General features: G+C 27.9%; 1 protein-coding gene across 1 annotated transcript in view; it reads right to left on the reverse strand.

Moving 5' to 3' along the window:
- Positions 1–16450, reverse strand: part of LOC111614584 — a gene marked incomplete at its 3' end in the record, with an annotated part of 119178 nt that overhangs the window by 43389 nt on the left and 59339 nt on the right. Inside the window, exons 11-15 of the mRNA XM_023355955.1 lie at positions 15819–16004; positions 13882–14013; positions 10622–10801; positions 8746–8877; positions 1386–1571 (exon numbers count right to left, since the gene is read on the reverse strand). Of these exons, the coding sequence (XP_023211723.1) occupies positions 1386–1571; positions 8746–8877; positions 10622–10801; positions 13882–14013; positions 15819–16004 (816 nt within the window). The remainder of the gene's footprint in view (positions 1–1385; positions 1572–8745; positions 8878–10621; positions 10802–13881; positions 14014–15818; positions 16005–16450) is intronic.

Consider the following 16450-nt stretch of genomic DNA (forward strand, 5'->3'; position numbering starts at 1 on the left):
ATATGAATACTTAAAATATAGATACACAGATCACAGGTATGTGCTGTTATAAAAATTTTTTAAATTAAAAAATTTATTTTTTTAATTTATTAAATAAAAAGTTTCTATTTCAAATCAAACTGATCCTCTTCTCTCATGTTGCATTTTTATAAAAACATAAATTTTTCAATATAGTACAATAAAATTAAGAATTTAGTTATCTTTTGTTATATATTGTTTATGGTATGTATTTTAATAGTTTAAATACTTTATATTTTAATGACATTAATGATTGTCAGTTCTACTTTATACTAAAGAAACAACTGATTACTATTCAGTTCAGTATTACTTTAATCAAAGTATAAAATATGACTTGTCATAATTCATTTAAAGGCTGCATAATAACAGTGCAGTAGCACCAATTTTAAAACTTTATTGCTATATTTTATATTTATTGAAACAGTTTGAAGTTTTACATCTTCTCACAATATTACTCTGAAATAAAGTCAAAAAGAATATTAAACATAACATCACTACATTATTTTTTATTGAGGCAGAACAAAGCTACAATGCTTACAAAATTGCATTCAATCTCAAAACTTGATCAATTTATTTTAATTCAATTTATCATTAATTGTGATGAGGAATACAAAAATGTAATAAAGAAATGGAGATCCACGACTTCATTTTTGCGATGCAAGGTTGTAGTATGAGTACATGCACTAAAGTGATATCACATGACCTGCGCAATTTTGTCAGGCAATGTCCCAAGGTTGCTACCACATCTTATAAAATTCAGTTTGTTCTCAAAATCTGGCAGGTCAATTTTGATAAAACCTTGCCATTTTGCATTAGTTGCAATGAATTTTGCACTCACTCATGACCAGTAAGTGCAATGATAGCTTCTTTCATAGTGCAAGTGCAAGGATTTCTTCTTTATTTCTGGCTCTGTCTCAATTCTATCATGATACTACAGTTGCATGATGTCCTAATATTTATACATATACATATAATTTTAACAGCTTATATAAAGTTAACTGAAAATCAATTGAAGATCTCTGATAAAAGCACAGAATGCCAGGAACATCAAACCACAAAAATTTAAAAATTTTTACAATCCATCAAATTTAATTTTTGGAAAAACAAATATTTCTGGCTAATTTACTAGCCATCTTCAGGTTCATGTAATGACAGGATAAAGTATTAACCAAAAACAATTTTAAGAAGTAAACTATCTTATAAGCTTTTAGAAGAAAAAATTTTTTCAATTAATTTAATATTGATACATTAAAATCTGAAAATATGTTATGGAATTATACTTACATATAATTTGAACAATAAAAAATTTCCTTAATAATAAATTTTAGATGAAAATTTTTTTATATAATTATTAAAAAAAATTATACCTTCATATACACTTGGAAGTTGATTTTCAAAGTACAAAAGAATAGGCAATTCATCTTTAACACCAAATTCCTTTGCCATACTATCATCATCAATTTTTACAAATGGAATACCATGACCATCTAAATCATCATCAATGTTTTCTAATTCCTTTAATATTTCTTCACTTTCAGGATTCTTTTTGTCATCTAAAAAACAAAATAAAAAATATGAGTGTTTGCTCTATTTAGAAAACCATTATATTGATAATATTTTTACATTTTTACAATTGTAATTGAATCTTGAAATTGATCTAAATGAATTCAGTATAACAACATATCATATATTAAAAAATATTTACTAAAACATTTTAAAAATATTGTTTATCATCATAATTTTCATTTTTTAATCATCATAATGATGAACTTTATCATAATTTTATCATGGTAATTTCATTATCATTTGTTTTTCTTACTATTATTTTGAATCCAGAAAAAACTACCTATTCTGAGTAGATTATATTCATTTCCTAATAAGATCACTTAGAGCAAAGCACATTTCTTTACACTCAAAAACCTTTGGATTTAAATAAACTACTGTGAAACCACTTGACCAATCTCAACCAAATTTAGCATGAACATCAAGTCCAGGTTGGTGAATATTGTAAGCTATTTGGAATGCTGAGCAGATTGTGTCCTGAAGAATGTTATGAGAAAGCTCTGCCATAGACTTAAGCTGGGATTTTGTATGCTTATAAAGTGCATGCAGTAGTTCAGTTCTGTTTACAAGCATAAACAAATACAGTTGACCCCCCTATAATTACGGTCCCTATAATTACGATTCCTATAAAACTATGAAAAAATTGTGACCAGTATCCGTAAAAAACAGTAAAAACCCCCTATAATTATCTCAAACATCATCGGGCAGCCGAACTACTTTCCACGGCGGGAAAGTAGTTCGGCTGCCCGATGACGTTTGAGGTAATTATAGGGGGTTTTTACTGTTTTTTACGGATACTGGTCACAATTTTTTCATAGTTTTATAGGAATCGTAATTATAGGGACCGTAATTATAGGGGGGTCAACTGTATTTGTTTATGCTTGTAAACAGAACTGAACTACTGCATGCACTTTATAAGCATACAAAATCCCAGCTTAAGTCTATGGCAGAGCTTTCTCATAACATTCTTCAGGACACAATCTGCTCAGCATTCCAAATAGCTTACAATATTCACCAACCTGGACTTGATGTTCATGCTAAATTTGGTTGAGATTGGTCAAGTGGTTTCACAGTAGTTTATTTAAATCCAAAGGTTTTTGAGTGTAAAGAAATGTGCTTTGCTCTAAGTGATCTTATTAGGAAATGAATATAATCTACTCAGAATAGGTAGTTTTTTCTGGATTCAAAATAATAGTAAGAAAAACAAATGATAATGAAATTACCATGATAAAATTATGATAAAGTTCATCATTATGATGATTAAAAAATGAAAATTATGATGATAAACAATATTTTTAAAATGTTTTAGTAAATATTTTTTAATATNTTTATAGCGTAGTTTATACGGATTATTTCCAAAAAAAATATACGTATTTTGGAAATGTTGAGTCGGATTAGTCTAGAATCGATTAATTTTATGGAAGAAAACCTTTCAATCAGCCGTAGTCCGTAAACTTGACACGTGTCGGACTGTGATTGGAACGACTCGTAAGAAATTGGATTCCTAAAGAATGGAACATATCTATATCTTATAGGGGGGTCGACTGTACACACTCAATTTTTGCTTGACATTCCTAAAGTTTTAACAAATTTAACATGACAACTGAGTCTAAACTCCAGCTTACACTCTGTTTGTATATTCATAAATATTGCTGGCAGCAACACTGAACAAACTCAAAAGCCATTACAAACAAACTAAATTAAGTCATTCTGAAGCAAAGTTTGAAAGGAATAGAGTTTCCAAATTCAGTCACTAAATCAGATATATTGCTTTATTTTGAAATACACTAAATAGTCACTAAAAGATAGGTGAGACTCATTATACCAAATCTAGCAGTGTTTTTGTTACCATTTATTATATTAAACAGTTATTTTAATATGAACCCAATGTAAATAAACTTTATATTTAAGCATAAAACTTATTTAGCTCAATTTGCAGGCATTAAAAACAACAAATGAGATCCTAGTGTGACAAGTGTCGGTACTATATCATAATGTCACATCAGGATAACACCACTATATCTTAAGTGACATATAAATTGTGATAGCAATAGCATTCACACACAAGCGATTGCATATTTAGGCAGTTGGATGTGGGATGGAGGCGATACAAGAGATGGTGTGTTTTAAGGAAGTGCACCAAACACAAGATTAACAATAACAAATACCTGTTTATTTACCATAAGCTATTTACAATTGAAAGATTGAACATTATGGCTATCACCTTTAAATGGAAGTGAACTCGGTTAAAGATACAAGCATATCCTTCCATCTTTTTATTAATTGCTGGGAAAAATTTATATAGTTTTCTTTGCATTTAATATAAATTTTTAAGCATTATTTTTTGGTTTATATAATTGTGCAAAAATTTATAGTTAAATAAAATCCAAGCTCTCACATTAATAATAATAAGATAAAACATTTTCAATTCTGCCAAGGGGATGCCTCCTGGGAGAATTTTTATGGGAAACTGATCCCTATTTAGGTGTTATTAAGGAGATGAAAACCCAGAAAACTCCACATGGCCAGCCCATTGGTAATGCTCTAACCCACAACCAACTACCAGTGTTAGGTGGTTCTATCCACTCAGCCACTGATGGACATTTATTAGAATTAAAAAAGTACCATTCAGAAATGAAAAAACCAGAGTTGTTAGATGTGGAAAATTAAATGCTTTTGTAGTTTTCACAGTGTAACACTTTCAACTGAACATAGGTGAGTGCTCTGTGCTACCAGTGGCAGTAATAATATAATGTGTCTACTTCCTGCTATATCATTGTCATTGTAATTATACTAAATAAATATAATTTTTTTAATTATATCCTTTTTTGCATAATATTTAGTTTATTATTTTTTAAATTTTTTGCCAATAGATGGTGCTAAATATAAAGCCAGAAAATCAAATGTAGTAAAAAATTAATTGATATATACAAATCCAATCAATATTTTGGGATGGTATGTATGACATTATCTAAGTTAGAGAAATATAAACATAACTGCTGCGTTTTGTAGCAATTGGTCAAATGGCCTAAGAGTGCATAGTGAACAAACATTCTCATTTATAGATATAGATAGTGCAATGAAAATGGACAAAATAATAATTGACTTTTATTCTTCATTATGCATCAAGACTGGCTGAAAGGTTGTAATGGAGAAATTTTGATGACTAAGATCATTGCTAATACCAATGCAGTAATCCTCCTCATTGATAACTGACTACATTATACTTGGAATGTTACATGCATTAATAGCATACAATTATTTAAATATAAGAGAAAATATTTAAATACATTCAAACAGCTTTCAAATATAATTTGTTCCTAAAAGTGTTTCAAAAATTGATTTTTTCCAAAAGTGAAACAAATTTTTCATTAAACAAATGCTTATTGGAACTAATTCAATAATTTAAAAATAAACAAACACCTTGAAATTGATCTAAATGAATTCAGTATAACAACATATCATATATTAAAAAATATTTACTAAAACATTTTAAAAATATTGTTTATCATCATAATTTTCATTTTTTAATCATCATAATGATGAACTTTATCATAATTTTATCATGGTAATTTCATTATCATTTGTTTTTCTTACTATTATTTTGAATCCAGAAAAAACTACCTATTCTGAGTAGATTATATTCATTTCCTAATAAGATCACTTAGAGCAAAGCACATTTCTTTACACTCAAAAACCTTTGGATTTAAATAAACTACTGTGAAACCACTTGACCAATCTCAACCAAATTTAGCATGAACATCAAGTCCAGGTTGGTGAATATTGTAAGCTATTTGGAATGCTGAGCAGATTGTGTCCTGAAGAATGTTATGAGAAAGCTCTGCCATAGACTTAAGCTGGGATTTTGTATGCTTATAAAGTGCATGCAGTAGTTCAGTTCTGTTTACAAGCATAAACAAATACAGTCGACCCCCNATGAATTAATGCGGTTTTTATTAATTAATTAATTTGATTTAGATTCAACTGCAGTTTGTACTGAAAAACAGAAATAGTATCTTTTCCTCATGCACATTAAAATTAATTTAAATACTGAAGTTTGACTGTATAATTCAACATTTAAAATTTAAAACTCAATTTGAAATATTTTAAACTCAAATATTATTAACAACATATACAACAACACAATTCTTATTAGTATTGCCAAATGATCCACTGGATTATTTAATTTTTAATTAGAATAAAATTTATTTATAATTATTAAATTTATCATGAAATGGTGGTATAATTGTCTACCTCTAGCTAAACTGCTTTATATCTAATTATTAAATTAGCCTTAATATAGCCCAATAAATAATCAGACAGATCATTTGGCAATCAAATATTATTTTAAATAAGGTAGTTCAAATGTCTATGCATTAAGAAATGATGTAACAGAAAATTAATTAATTAATGAAGACATAAGAAATAAAGGTAACAACAATATTTCAAAGTAATTATCTATAAACATCAGAAGAAGCTGATGAAAGAAAATTGATTTTGGATAATTTTTAGTTTTTTGAAATATAAATACTATTTCTTAATTGTATCTAATATTTATTTAAAATTAGATTTCCCAATGGTTCAATTAATGCTAACTTGCTTACAAATTACAAAAAAAATTTTAAAAAGCAGGCAAATTTACAAAATAAAATTAATTATGAAATTACTAAAAAAAAGTTAAATTATCTTTTGTGCAAAACAATGCTGAAACAATTTCTATAATTATGTTGCAAAAGAAAAAAAGTTCCAAATTAATTAACAAAACTGTAATTAAAGGTTCAAAACATGCACATAAAATTAAATAAATAAATAAATATTATTAAAAATAATTATACAAACTAAATTAATACTAAATAAATNAATTCAAACTTTGGCCTTTAATCAAAACCAAAACTAAAATAAAAAATAAAATTAAAACTAATTAAAATCAAATCAATTAAAAATTAAAACTTTTTAAAAACTGTTTAACAATTGTTTTGAAATTTTCAAATTGTAAATCAAATTAATTTTTAAATTTACTTTATTTGTGTGTAGTGGTGATGGAACATTTTGCTTTTAATATACGAGGGGTGTTCAAAAGTATCGGATCTTTGGTTGGCAAAAATACATTTATTGATTTTGAGGTACAAAACCCTAATTCCATTCAAAGTAGTCTCCTTGGTAATGTATACACTTCTCCCAGAGCTCCTGCCATTGCTGGAAACACTGCTAGAATGCATCTTTTGGAATGGCCATCAGCCAGTCCATCGCATTCAGCATGATGTCTTCTCTTGACTAAAATCGGGTTCCTTTTAGCGGCATTTTCAGCTTGGGAAATAGCCAAAAGTCACACGGAGCCATGTGGGGAGAGTACGGAGCGTGAAAAATCACAGGATGTTGTGTTTGGCGACAAAAGTCTGAATCTGATGCACAGAATGGGCGGGTGTGTTATCATTATGGAGCTGCCAAGTTTTGGTTGACCACAGATCCAATTGTTTGCGTCGCACAGTATCACAAAGATGATGAAGGGCCTTCTGGTAGTACTCCTTTGTGATGGTTTGGCCTTGTGGTGCATACTCAAGATACACCACCCCACGGGAGTCGAAAAAAACTGTCAACATGACCTTGACATTGCTGTGGACCTGCCACGCTTTTTTTGGCCTCGAGGATTGTCCCCGAAAGCCTGATGAATCTTGCTAATGGTTTCTGCTTGGATATCGCCAAGCTTTTGGCAAAATTTGATGCGATATCACTGCTCACGTTGTTCAGTCATTTTCCAACTTAGTGGAATCCGATGAGTGCTCACTACACGTCCTCACTCATAGGCAGGCTGACTGCCAGCGACTGACGCTTCCTGCAGGCGGGAAAAAATTCAGGACTGTGCATGACTGTCCCCTCCACAACTCCACCGAAAGAGACCTCCCGTGCATCATTGGTTTATGCGGGAAAAATAAATGTCCAATACTTTTTGAACACCCTCGTATATACAGATATAAAAACTGAAACTAAATCTCTATGGGTGCATATACATTTGGAATCAAACTGATCCAAGATTACTCTAATCGTTCAAATTCCATATACAGATGAACTATAGCAATCTGATCAATCTGTATCCACATATACAAATGCCATCTAGGATCAACTGGATCACAATCAAATTAATCTAAGTAGAGGGTGAGATAATTTGGATTGGATAAAAAAGATTAAAGATGGCAATCTCCATGATTAAAGTCAAGCTGATAGTTGACAGTGAAGAAATATGTTTAACTGTCGCCAATGAAAAGCATTTAAAACTTAATAAGTGGTAAGTGAAGACATTATTAAAATATCCAATAAACTGAAATGAAAAAATTAAGTGTTAAGAAACAATATTGCAAGATTGTACGGTAAGAATGTATGGCATGCAATCTCCCATTTTGCCATTATAGCAGCGGTTTTATTCATGGAGTAAATATGATTCGATTCTACTTGTACACTTTCCACTAACTAACACACATGATAGAAGTAATCTGTATCACGTGACAAAGACTGATCCAATCTTACAGATCAACCCATCTAAAACAAAAAATATGCACCTTATATCTATATTCTATATATAACCTTTGGTTACATACTGAATATAGAATTATTCAAAATATAGAATATAGAAGTATTCAAAAACCAAACATGAAGAATAGTTGCTATTGGAACAAACAAATAACCATCTCTTCAACTTCAAGTCTGAGTCAAAAGTTCCTCCTATCTCTGCACAAAGACCTTCCTTCCTCTTTGTTAACCCTTTCTACAAATTCATGCTGAGTCCACAGATGAAGTTAACGGATGACCCTTTTGAGGAATGAATTGTAGACCCCACCTGTGACCTGGTGGGACCTTCTTACATGCTGATTGTTTGTATCAATTTCAGTGGAGACAGAACATTTTGCTTTTAATATATATACAGATTTAAAAAGTGTTATAAACATATAAAAAAATATATTCTCTACAGCTGGAACTGCAAAAGGTCAGTGCAATATCCTGTTATAAACATAGTTTTTATATTAGAATTTTTATTTTTCATCATTATAATAAAATAACAATTGTATAAACTAATTATTTTTCTAGTTATTTTATCAAAAAAATTACAAAATTATAGATTATATTTATTATATAACTTCTTAGTAATGTTTTTTTTTTAAACATACTTACAAAATAAGACTGCTAACGTTGGTGTATTTTCAATTAATTGATCTAACATATTTTCAGTCACATCTTCTATTTCTTCATCTGATTTTTGACTAATTAACCAATCTAAAACTTCTTCTTCTTTCATTAAATCACCTATATGTATAAAATTATAATCATATTTTTAAAAATATATTATTCTTATAAACACATAAATTACTAACTGCAAAAGAAGTAAACATTAAAAAGAAAATTAAATAACAAAAACAGCTAAATTTGAAATATAAAATTCACTTAAAATACTAAATTTTTACCTAAATTTAGTCATTTTTGTCACAAAATAGTTGCAGAAGCTTTTATAAATACTAAAAGCTTTTAAGAAAATTCTAAAAAATCAATTAATTGTATCAAATTTGATTTTTCCATTCATGTTATAAAAATATATATGCAGTACAAAATGTTATAAATGTTGTATCAATAAATTGGATATCATATTATTATCATCTTTACATTATATTGATGATACAATAAAAAGATACATTTCTAATTAAAATAATTTAAGACTCCAGTAATTTTTCTTGATTGTTATAAACTACAAAACAAATTTTATTCAGTTAATCTTAGAAAGTTGTTAATGCCAACATAAAGTTCCAAAAAATTCTGATATGAGATAATTTATTAAAAATATCTAGACATAACTTTTTAAAAAATAATTCTAATTTCCATATTCAATTCTTCTACATTTTCATTAAAAACTTAATTTGTTAATAATAATATACAAATTATATCAACAAATCACAAAGGTGTTCTAACATTTCTGATTTTAAAATAAACTATATTATCTTACTTATGCAATGAAACTTTTGCGCGAATATTTGTTACTTAAGAGTTGGAAGTAGAGTTCAAAAATTTGAAATGTTAAAAAAACAAAAAAAACAACTGGACATCACATGGAACACATTAGCAATCTACTTAGGCAGATGCCTCCTGGGAGGACTTTCCATGGTAAACAGGCCTCTATTTAGGTGTTAGAAGTTTGAAAAAACCCCAGAAAACTCCACATGACCTGCTGGTGAGGTGCAAACACACAATAAACTAGCAGTATTCAATGGTTTTATCCACTTGGCCACTGATGGGCCTAAAGAAAAGGTGAATTGCAAGAACTTAACTTTAAGACAACTCATACCTTTAAAATTCTGTTTAAAATGCAGTAAAATTTTTAATCCAAACATTTAACAATATAGAATCTGATAAATAATTTGATAAACTAAAAAATAGTTATCAAGTATTACAAAAATTTAGCACATATTCTTGAATTCTTGTAATGTATCTAATTTATTATTACGCATACATTTTAAACATCTGAAAGTAATAAAATATTAATAAAACAAAATATTTTAAGATAGATAATGGTATGTAATTAAAAACTTTAACTTTTTAATTTTTCTTATATTAATTTCTTGTCTTTAAATTTTTGATATCATTAAGACTGATTTAAAAAATTTATTATTAATAAAACAATTGATAAAATTCTAAACTCAAAATTTTACCAGCTTTAGAACTGGTTATTTAAATTATTCAAAAAAGTTTATTTTCATAGTTACAAATTAATTGCAAATACAAAATTTCATAAAACTCTTCATTGTTATTCATCTTGAAACTTTTGACATGAAATAAGAATCCAAATGTTTCTTAAAATTTTTCAAATGTTGGAACCATTCATCAATAGACATTATTGAATTACAAACAGAACATTACAGAATACAATTAAAATATACAGAATATTTAAGTAACAAATTTCTAACATCATATTTTTGTAATAAATGTTTCTTTAAAAAAATATATTTTTTAAACATTGTTTAATTAAATAAATAAGACAATCTCAAAAAATAAATTTTACCTTCATAAACATTTGGAATTTCATCATCAAAAAGTATCAAAGTTGGAAATTTTGTGATTCCATATTTCTCTGAGGCTTCCTTGTCATCAGTTTTCACAAATATAATATTGTTTTGATCTGCTTCATCATCAATATTTTCCAATTCTCTCAAAACTTTTTCACTTTTTTTGGATTTATCATCTAAAAAAAAAAAACATTTTATCATCAAATAAAATTTTTAACTTTGATTTGATTGAAAGTAATTTGCAAAAAATAATTAAATTTGGCTAAAATCATCACTATTCTGAAATATTTGTTTAAATGTTGTAATAATTTTGTTATAAATTTAGGCAAACACATATACAATTTTGCCAAATAATTAAATTTTAAATTATGGAATATTCATAAATATAAAATTAATAACTATATGTCATTTAATAAAATTTGTGTTATCCAAAACAGTTTAATAAAGACAATGTTATTATTATAAAATTTATTTTATTAGATTTAACAAGAGATGGATGCTTCTTTTTAATGATGAGTCAAAAACATGTTTAAATTTTTTGTTTTTAATTTATTAAAAAAAAATTCCACTAAATATTTTCTATACATTTGTCATCTTACTATAATAAGAAATATAAACAATAAATTGTTTAAAAATAATGAAATTCATGAAATTACATTGTGCAAATATGCACAATGTAAAACAACATATATGCATATTTGATCTCTCTCATCTATTTTGTACACTTAAAATATCACTTTTACTTTCTTGGATCTGTTATATATTAGAGAGGAAAAGTATGGCAATTGGGTAAAACATGACCTCCCAATATTTTTACATTTTTAGACTCAGGGGACCTTGAAACATCAAGAAATGCAAAAAAATTCAAAGTCCAAACCTCGACAAAAACCTTTAATAAGCAGCCTTTTTCATTAACTTTTCAAATGTTTTCAAGCCATTTGAATGAGGTTTGGTTGTTATTTAAGTGCAGTTACAGAAGAGTGTAAAATTCAGGGTTTTTTTTTGTATGCATAGATGTTAGTGTGTCAGGAGGGAGTATGATTTTGTTCACCCTATTTGAAGCTTAATAAATAACTTCTGTATTTTTATAAAAATTTCTGAAATTTTACAGAGAGGTTTATATATTAGGGATTAATGCTATAAAATTTTGGTGGTTAAAGGTCGAAGGGTGAGGAGATAAAAAGTAGTCATGTCATATCTTGAGTAAGGTTGGACTTAATGAAAATTTTACTTGTTATTAGCATTTACAATTTTTATAAAACCCATTCCTACCCTCACAATTAAGCTTTTTGCCATTTTATAATAATTAAAAATACAAAAGGCTTTTAATAAAATATCATAACAGATGGTGCCACACACAGTTTTAAATGTTGATGGAAAAGTTAAGCAACTTCACTGAATTTTTTGAATGATGAACAAATTACTGCTACTCAAAACTGGTTATACTTGAATTAAAAACACTAAAATCTATAATCCAGCAATTTTTATAATAAGTGCAAACATTTTTGCCCATGTTCACTGGACATCATCCAGCTAACTAATCCCCAGTTACGGAAACAATGGGAATTGCCATACACACATTGTGCAGAGTGGAGGTGAGGTGAGATGAGAGAAAGGGGAGGAGAAAGATAGTAAGATTTACAGTTCGAAGAAAGACTTTTATGTTGTGGGGAAGGAGTCAGCATTGCAAAAATTAATAGCAGTGTTATTGCGAGTAGCCTTATATATTTCCAACTGCTCAAGATCTTTGAGAAAGGGTTGCCTGGAAGAGCTATGTAAGAGGCATGTCTTGTCAAATTCCATAACAATGTCAGTGTCGGAGGTGTAGATAGCCAATGCCATATTGGCCAGTCCTTTCATGATGGACGTCTGATGTTCTTTAAGGCTAGTGCTTAAAGGGCACATTGTAGCACCTATGTATTCTAAGTGGCAGCTAGATCTATATATGATCTTTGACAGGGATAGTATAGATCCTGGTTGGAGGTGCATGTCTGGACAGAGCATTGCAGAGAAGGAAGTAAATTGAAGGACTTCTATGAAAGGGTAAACAAAAGTTTATTTTTCTTGGATACTTCCCTGTAAAGGGAGGCTAGCTTCCTGTTGTAGTGACGGTCCTATAAACTGTGTACAGAGCACCTTCTCGAAACCTTCTCGTTGGCACCTTTATTAAATTGGCGCCTATGACGGGGACCACATTGGCCATACCCTATTCTATTCTATTCTAATAAAAGACAAGAGGGGCTATCTGCAATTTAGTGCAAACTTTACCCCTGTATGAATAGGAAGGAAGAGTAAAAGAAAGTAAGAGTTAGAGAGCAGAGGAAATAAAGGAAGATAGGAAAGTGTGAAATAAGCAACCATAAGGCCCCCACAGGACCCCATGGGCGCCCGCATCGCCTTTATTAAAACAATATTTACAGAGGAATACAAATAGTTAACAGTAACATTTTTACATACAGATGCAATTAACATTGGCCATACCCTAGTTACGGCTCTGGTACAGAGTATGATTTATTGGTGAGGAGGAAGTGGCAGAGGAAAGACAATGTATAAGGCCTTTAGTAGTATGTGGGGAGTAGCCATACTGAGTTGCATACTAGGTGATTGTAAGAAGCTCTGTATTTCTGTTATGTGTCCAATGAATGGGTGAAGGTCCTGAACTTGGTCATCTTGAATGTGAAGGGATCATGGAAAGAGGCAAGAATGAAAGTTGGATGGTGTATATGTTTTCTATAAACCTGAGTTATGCTTCCTTTGGATGAGGAAAGCTGGAGATCCAGGAAATGAATAGTTTGATTGTTGTCTTGTTCAAGGCAGAGCCAAAGACCATAAGTGTTGTTATTGATTTTTTTACAGGAATTCTTGGATACAGGATTTGTTCTTCCAGATTATGAGAATATTGTCGCCATACATGCATATAGCAGAATGTGGTTGATGAAGGTGGGAAGGACAGCAGTCTCAAGCTGGAAAATGTTTTTTGTTGGAAATGGCAAAACAATTAATGATTATTTTGCTACTTCATCTTTCTCCAGATTTAATTTTATTTGAGTTTATTTTCCATAAGTATAATATTTTATTTACAGTTTTAAAAAAAAACTGTATTAAAAAAAGGAATTAACTTTTTAATTTTAAGAACACCAGAAATAAATAATAATTAAAATTTAAATATAAAAATTAAATAGCTTATTCTAATAATTTTATATAAATGTTAAAATTAACAAACAATACTTTAATAATTAAAAACAGATTATCTTACAGAAAAGAACTGCAACATGCTCATGTGTATCAATAAGAGTATCAGTCATTTTGTCTGTGACATCTTCAATTTCATCTGAAGTCATTTGTTTAACAAGCCACTTCAAAACCTCATCTTCATTTTTTAAATCTCCTAATATATTTTAAAAGAATCTTATATACTATTTCAATCTTGTTATATATCTCAATAATATAAACCACTATTCAAAAATTATTTCCAATAAATATTTCTAAATGATGATTCTCAAACACATAAATTTAAGTCTGATATAATTTCATAGAAATTATATCAGACCTTATGGTTAGCTTATTACTACTATTAAATAACTACCCACAAATTTATAATATAATGGTAGCATTCTTGAACAATCTAAATTTTGCTGAAATTTTTTCCAATTGAGTGATGTAAATAAGTAATATGTAATGATAATGTACAAGAAAGTAAATTTTTTTATTTTTAAATTAATTAAATTAATTAATTAGTTCTACTTTACAAATTACACATTGATATACCCTGTATCGATGTGTAATTTGTAAAGTAGAACTTAACTAAGTCTACTAGTTGGTCTTTCTTTTATTTGTAAATATAAAAAACATAAAATATATCACATTTATGTAAAAGTAAGGTTCAATGTTGGAATTGTTTATCAAAATTAAAAACTTGCTCCTCAGATGTATGTAAATTTCATATTGGTGAAGCCTACTTTTGAATTCATTGTTGGAAAAGTATATTCTGAGTCTCACTAGTAAATGTGGTATAATTGTAAAACTTAAGGCAGATATATGAAACTGCATTGCTCTTATACATGTGTACACCTTTCAAGTTTGTAAAGAACCTAATGTTGGCTGATGAGGGGAGGTGCCCAAAACGTGTAGTTATACTCGTATCAACTGAATAAAGATGAAAAACACACCAAGTGCTTAAATAGCAGCACGGTTTTGTGTTTGAGAATCATCATTAATTATAATTATTAAATTTAGCAAGTGATGGCACCTAACACCTTTCTCTATTGCCAAATTACATAGCATTTAATTATTAATAATAATAGGAATATAGCCAAAATAATCTGGCAATCATTTGGCCTTAATATATAACTAGTGGGTTATAGCTGTTGATATTGGTTATGACTAATTAAGATTCTTGGAAATGCTATAGAACTAAACAACAACTTCCCAAGAGACATTTCTTAACCTATACATATCATTATTTTTGCTTGATATTTAAATTAATTAAAGTATAAAGCAAGAACAATAAATTACATTTTCAAAATTTATAATTCCATATAATGTATTATAAAAAACTAAAAATTCACAATAATCTTCATTACCTATATTTATCTCACTTATAAGAGACTTAAAAAGTTGTTATTTGTCATTTGTTTATCATTAAAAAAAACAAAATTAGGAATAGTTTCATTAACAAAATGAATCTGTTTCTATTTATAGACTAAAGAAGTAATGAAGATCATTATTTTAATTAAAATAAAAGCAGTTTAATTAGACAAATTTTAAAACTTAAAAATCTGTAACATTTTAACTATTATATTCAGTTCATTTTTATCACCACATTCTAAATGCACATCTCTAAACTAACAAATAATACAGTATTTTTAGAAATATTTAACGAGTCTAAAGGTAAACAAGAAAATATTTTATTAAATTATTCTATACAATATTTTTAATAACAAAGAAAGAAATTATTGTATATCTATTTAACAAATGGATAGTAATTAAAAAAAATTTATTGTCAGATATAAAAATTATTAAAAAATTTTTCTCTCCAATGTCCTTAATATGTATACTTCATTGCTTTATTAGAGACCAAAAAAAAAAGGTAAACTAAGAGAGATTTTCATGTTTTTTTATTCCAAAAAATAAAAAATAATGAATTATTATGTTAAGTTTAAGTTAAAATTTAATAAATCAATATTTTATTACCTTGATAAATAAAAGGAATTTGGTTTTCAAAATATACAAGAATTGGAAGTTCATCATCAATACCGTATTCTCTGGCAACTTCTTCATCATCAATCCTGACAAATAATAAGCCTTTATCATCAGCTTCATCATCAATATTTTCTAATTCCTTTAAAATTTCCTGTGATGTTGGATTATCTTTATCATCTGAAAAATATATTCCAGCTTAAATCTAAAATTTATTTTATATGATATTCAGATCTACTCTAATTTTATAAATAGTTAATAATGATGTAACAAAGATTCAGTTGTCATTTAATACTTGATCTATTGAAAAAAAATGTTCATAACATAATAGCCTAACATTTTTTATTTTATTACTTTGACATTCAATTATTTTAGATGCTACATATTTATTTTTGTATATAACTGTAAAGCAAAGAAATCTTCATTATTAATTCTTTAATTGCTTATTTTACCAAAACTGTAAAAAAAGTTTATGGAAAATCTTGTTTTTAATCTAAATAATTTATTCATTAAATAAATAGCATTTTGAAATCAATATATTTTATTTTAATATTTTCCTGAAAGCAACAAATAGCTTAATATTTAATAAATATCATCATCATCATCCATAATAAGGAAACCTTGTT

The sequence above is a fragment of the Centruroides sculpturatus genome, unplaced genomic scaffold (assembly GCF_000671375.1).
Source record: "Centruroides sculpturatus isolate CEXI.00-Female unplaced genomic scaffold, Cexi_2.0 scaffold1793, whole genome shotgun sequence".
Taxonomy (NCBI): domain Eukaryota; kingdom Metazoa; phylum Arthropoda; class Arachnida; order Scorpiones; family Buthidae; genus Centruroides; species Centruroides sculpturatus.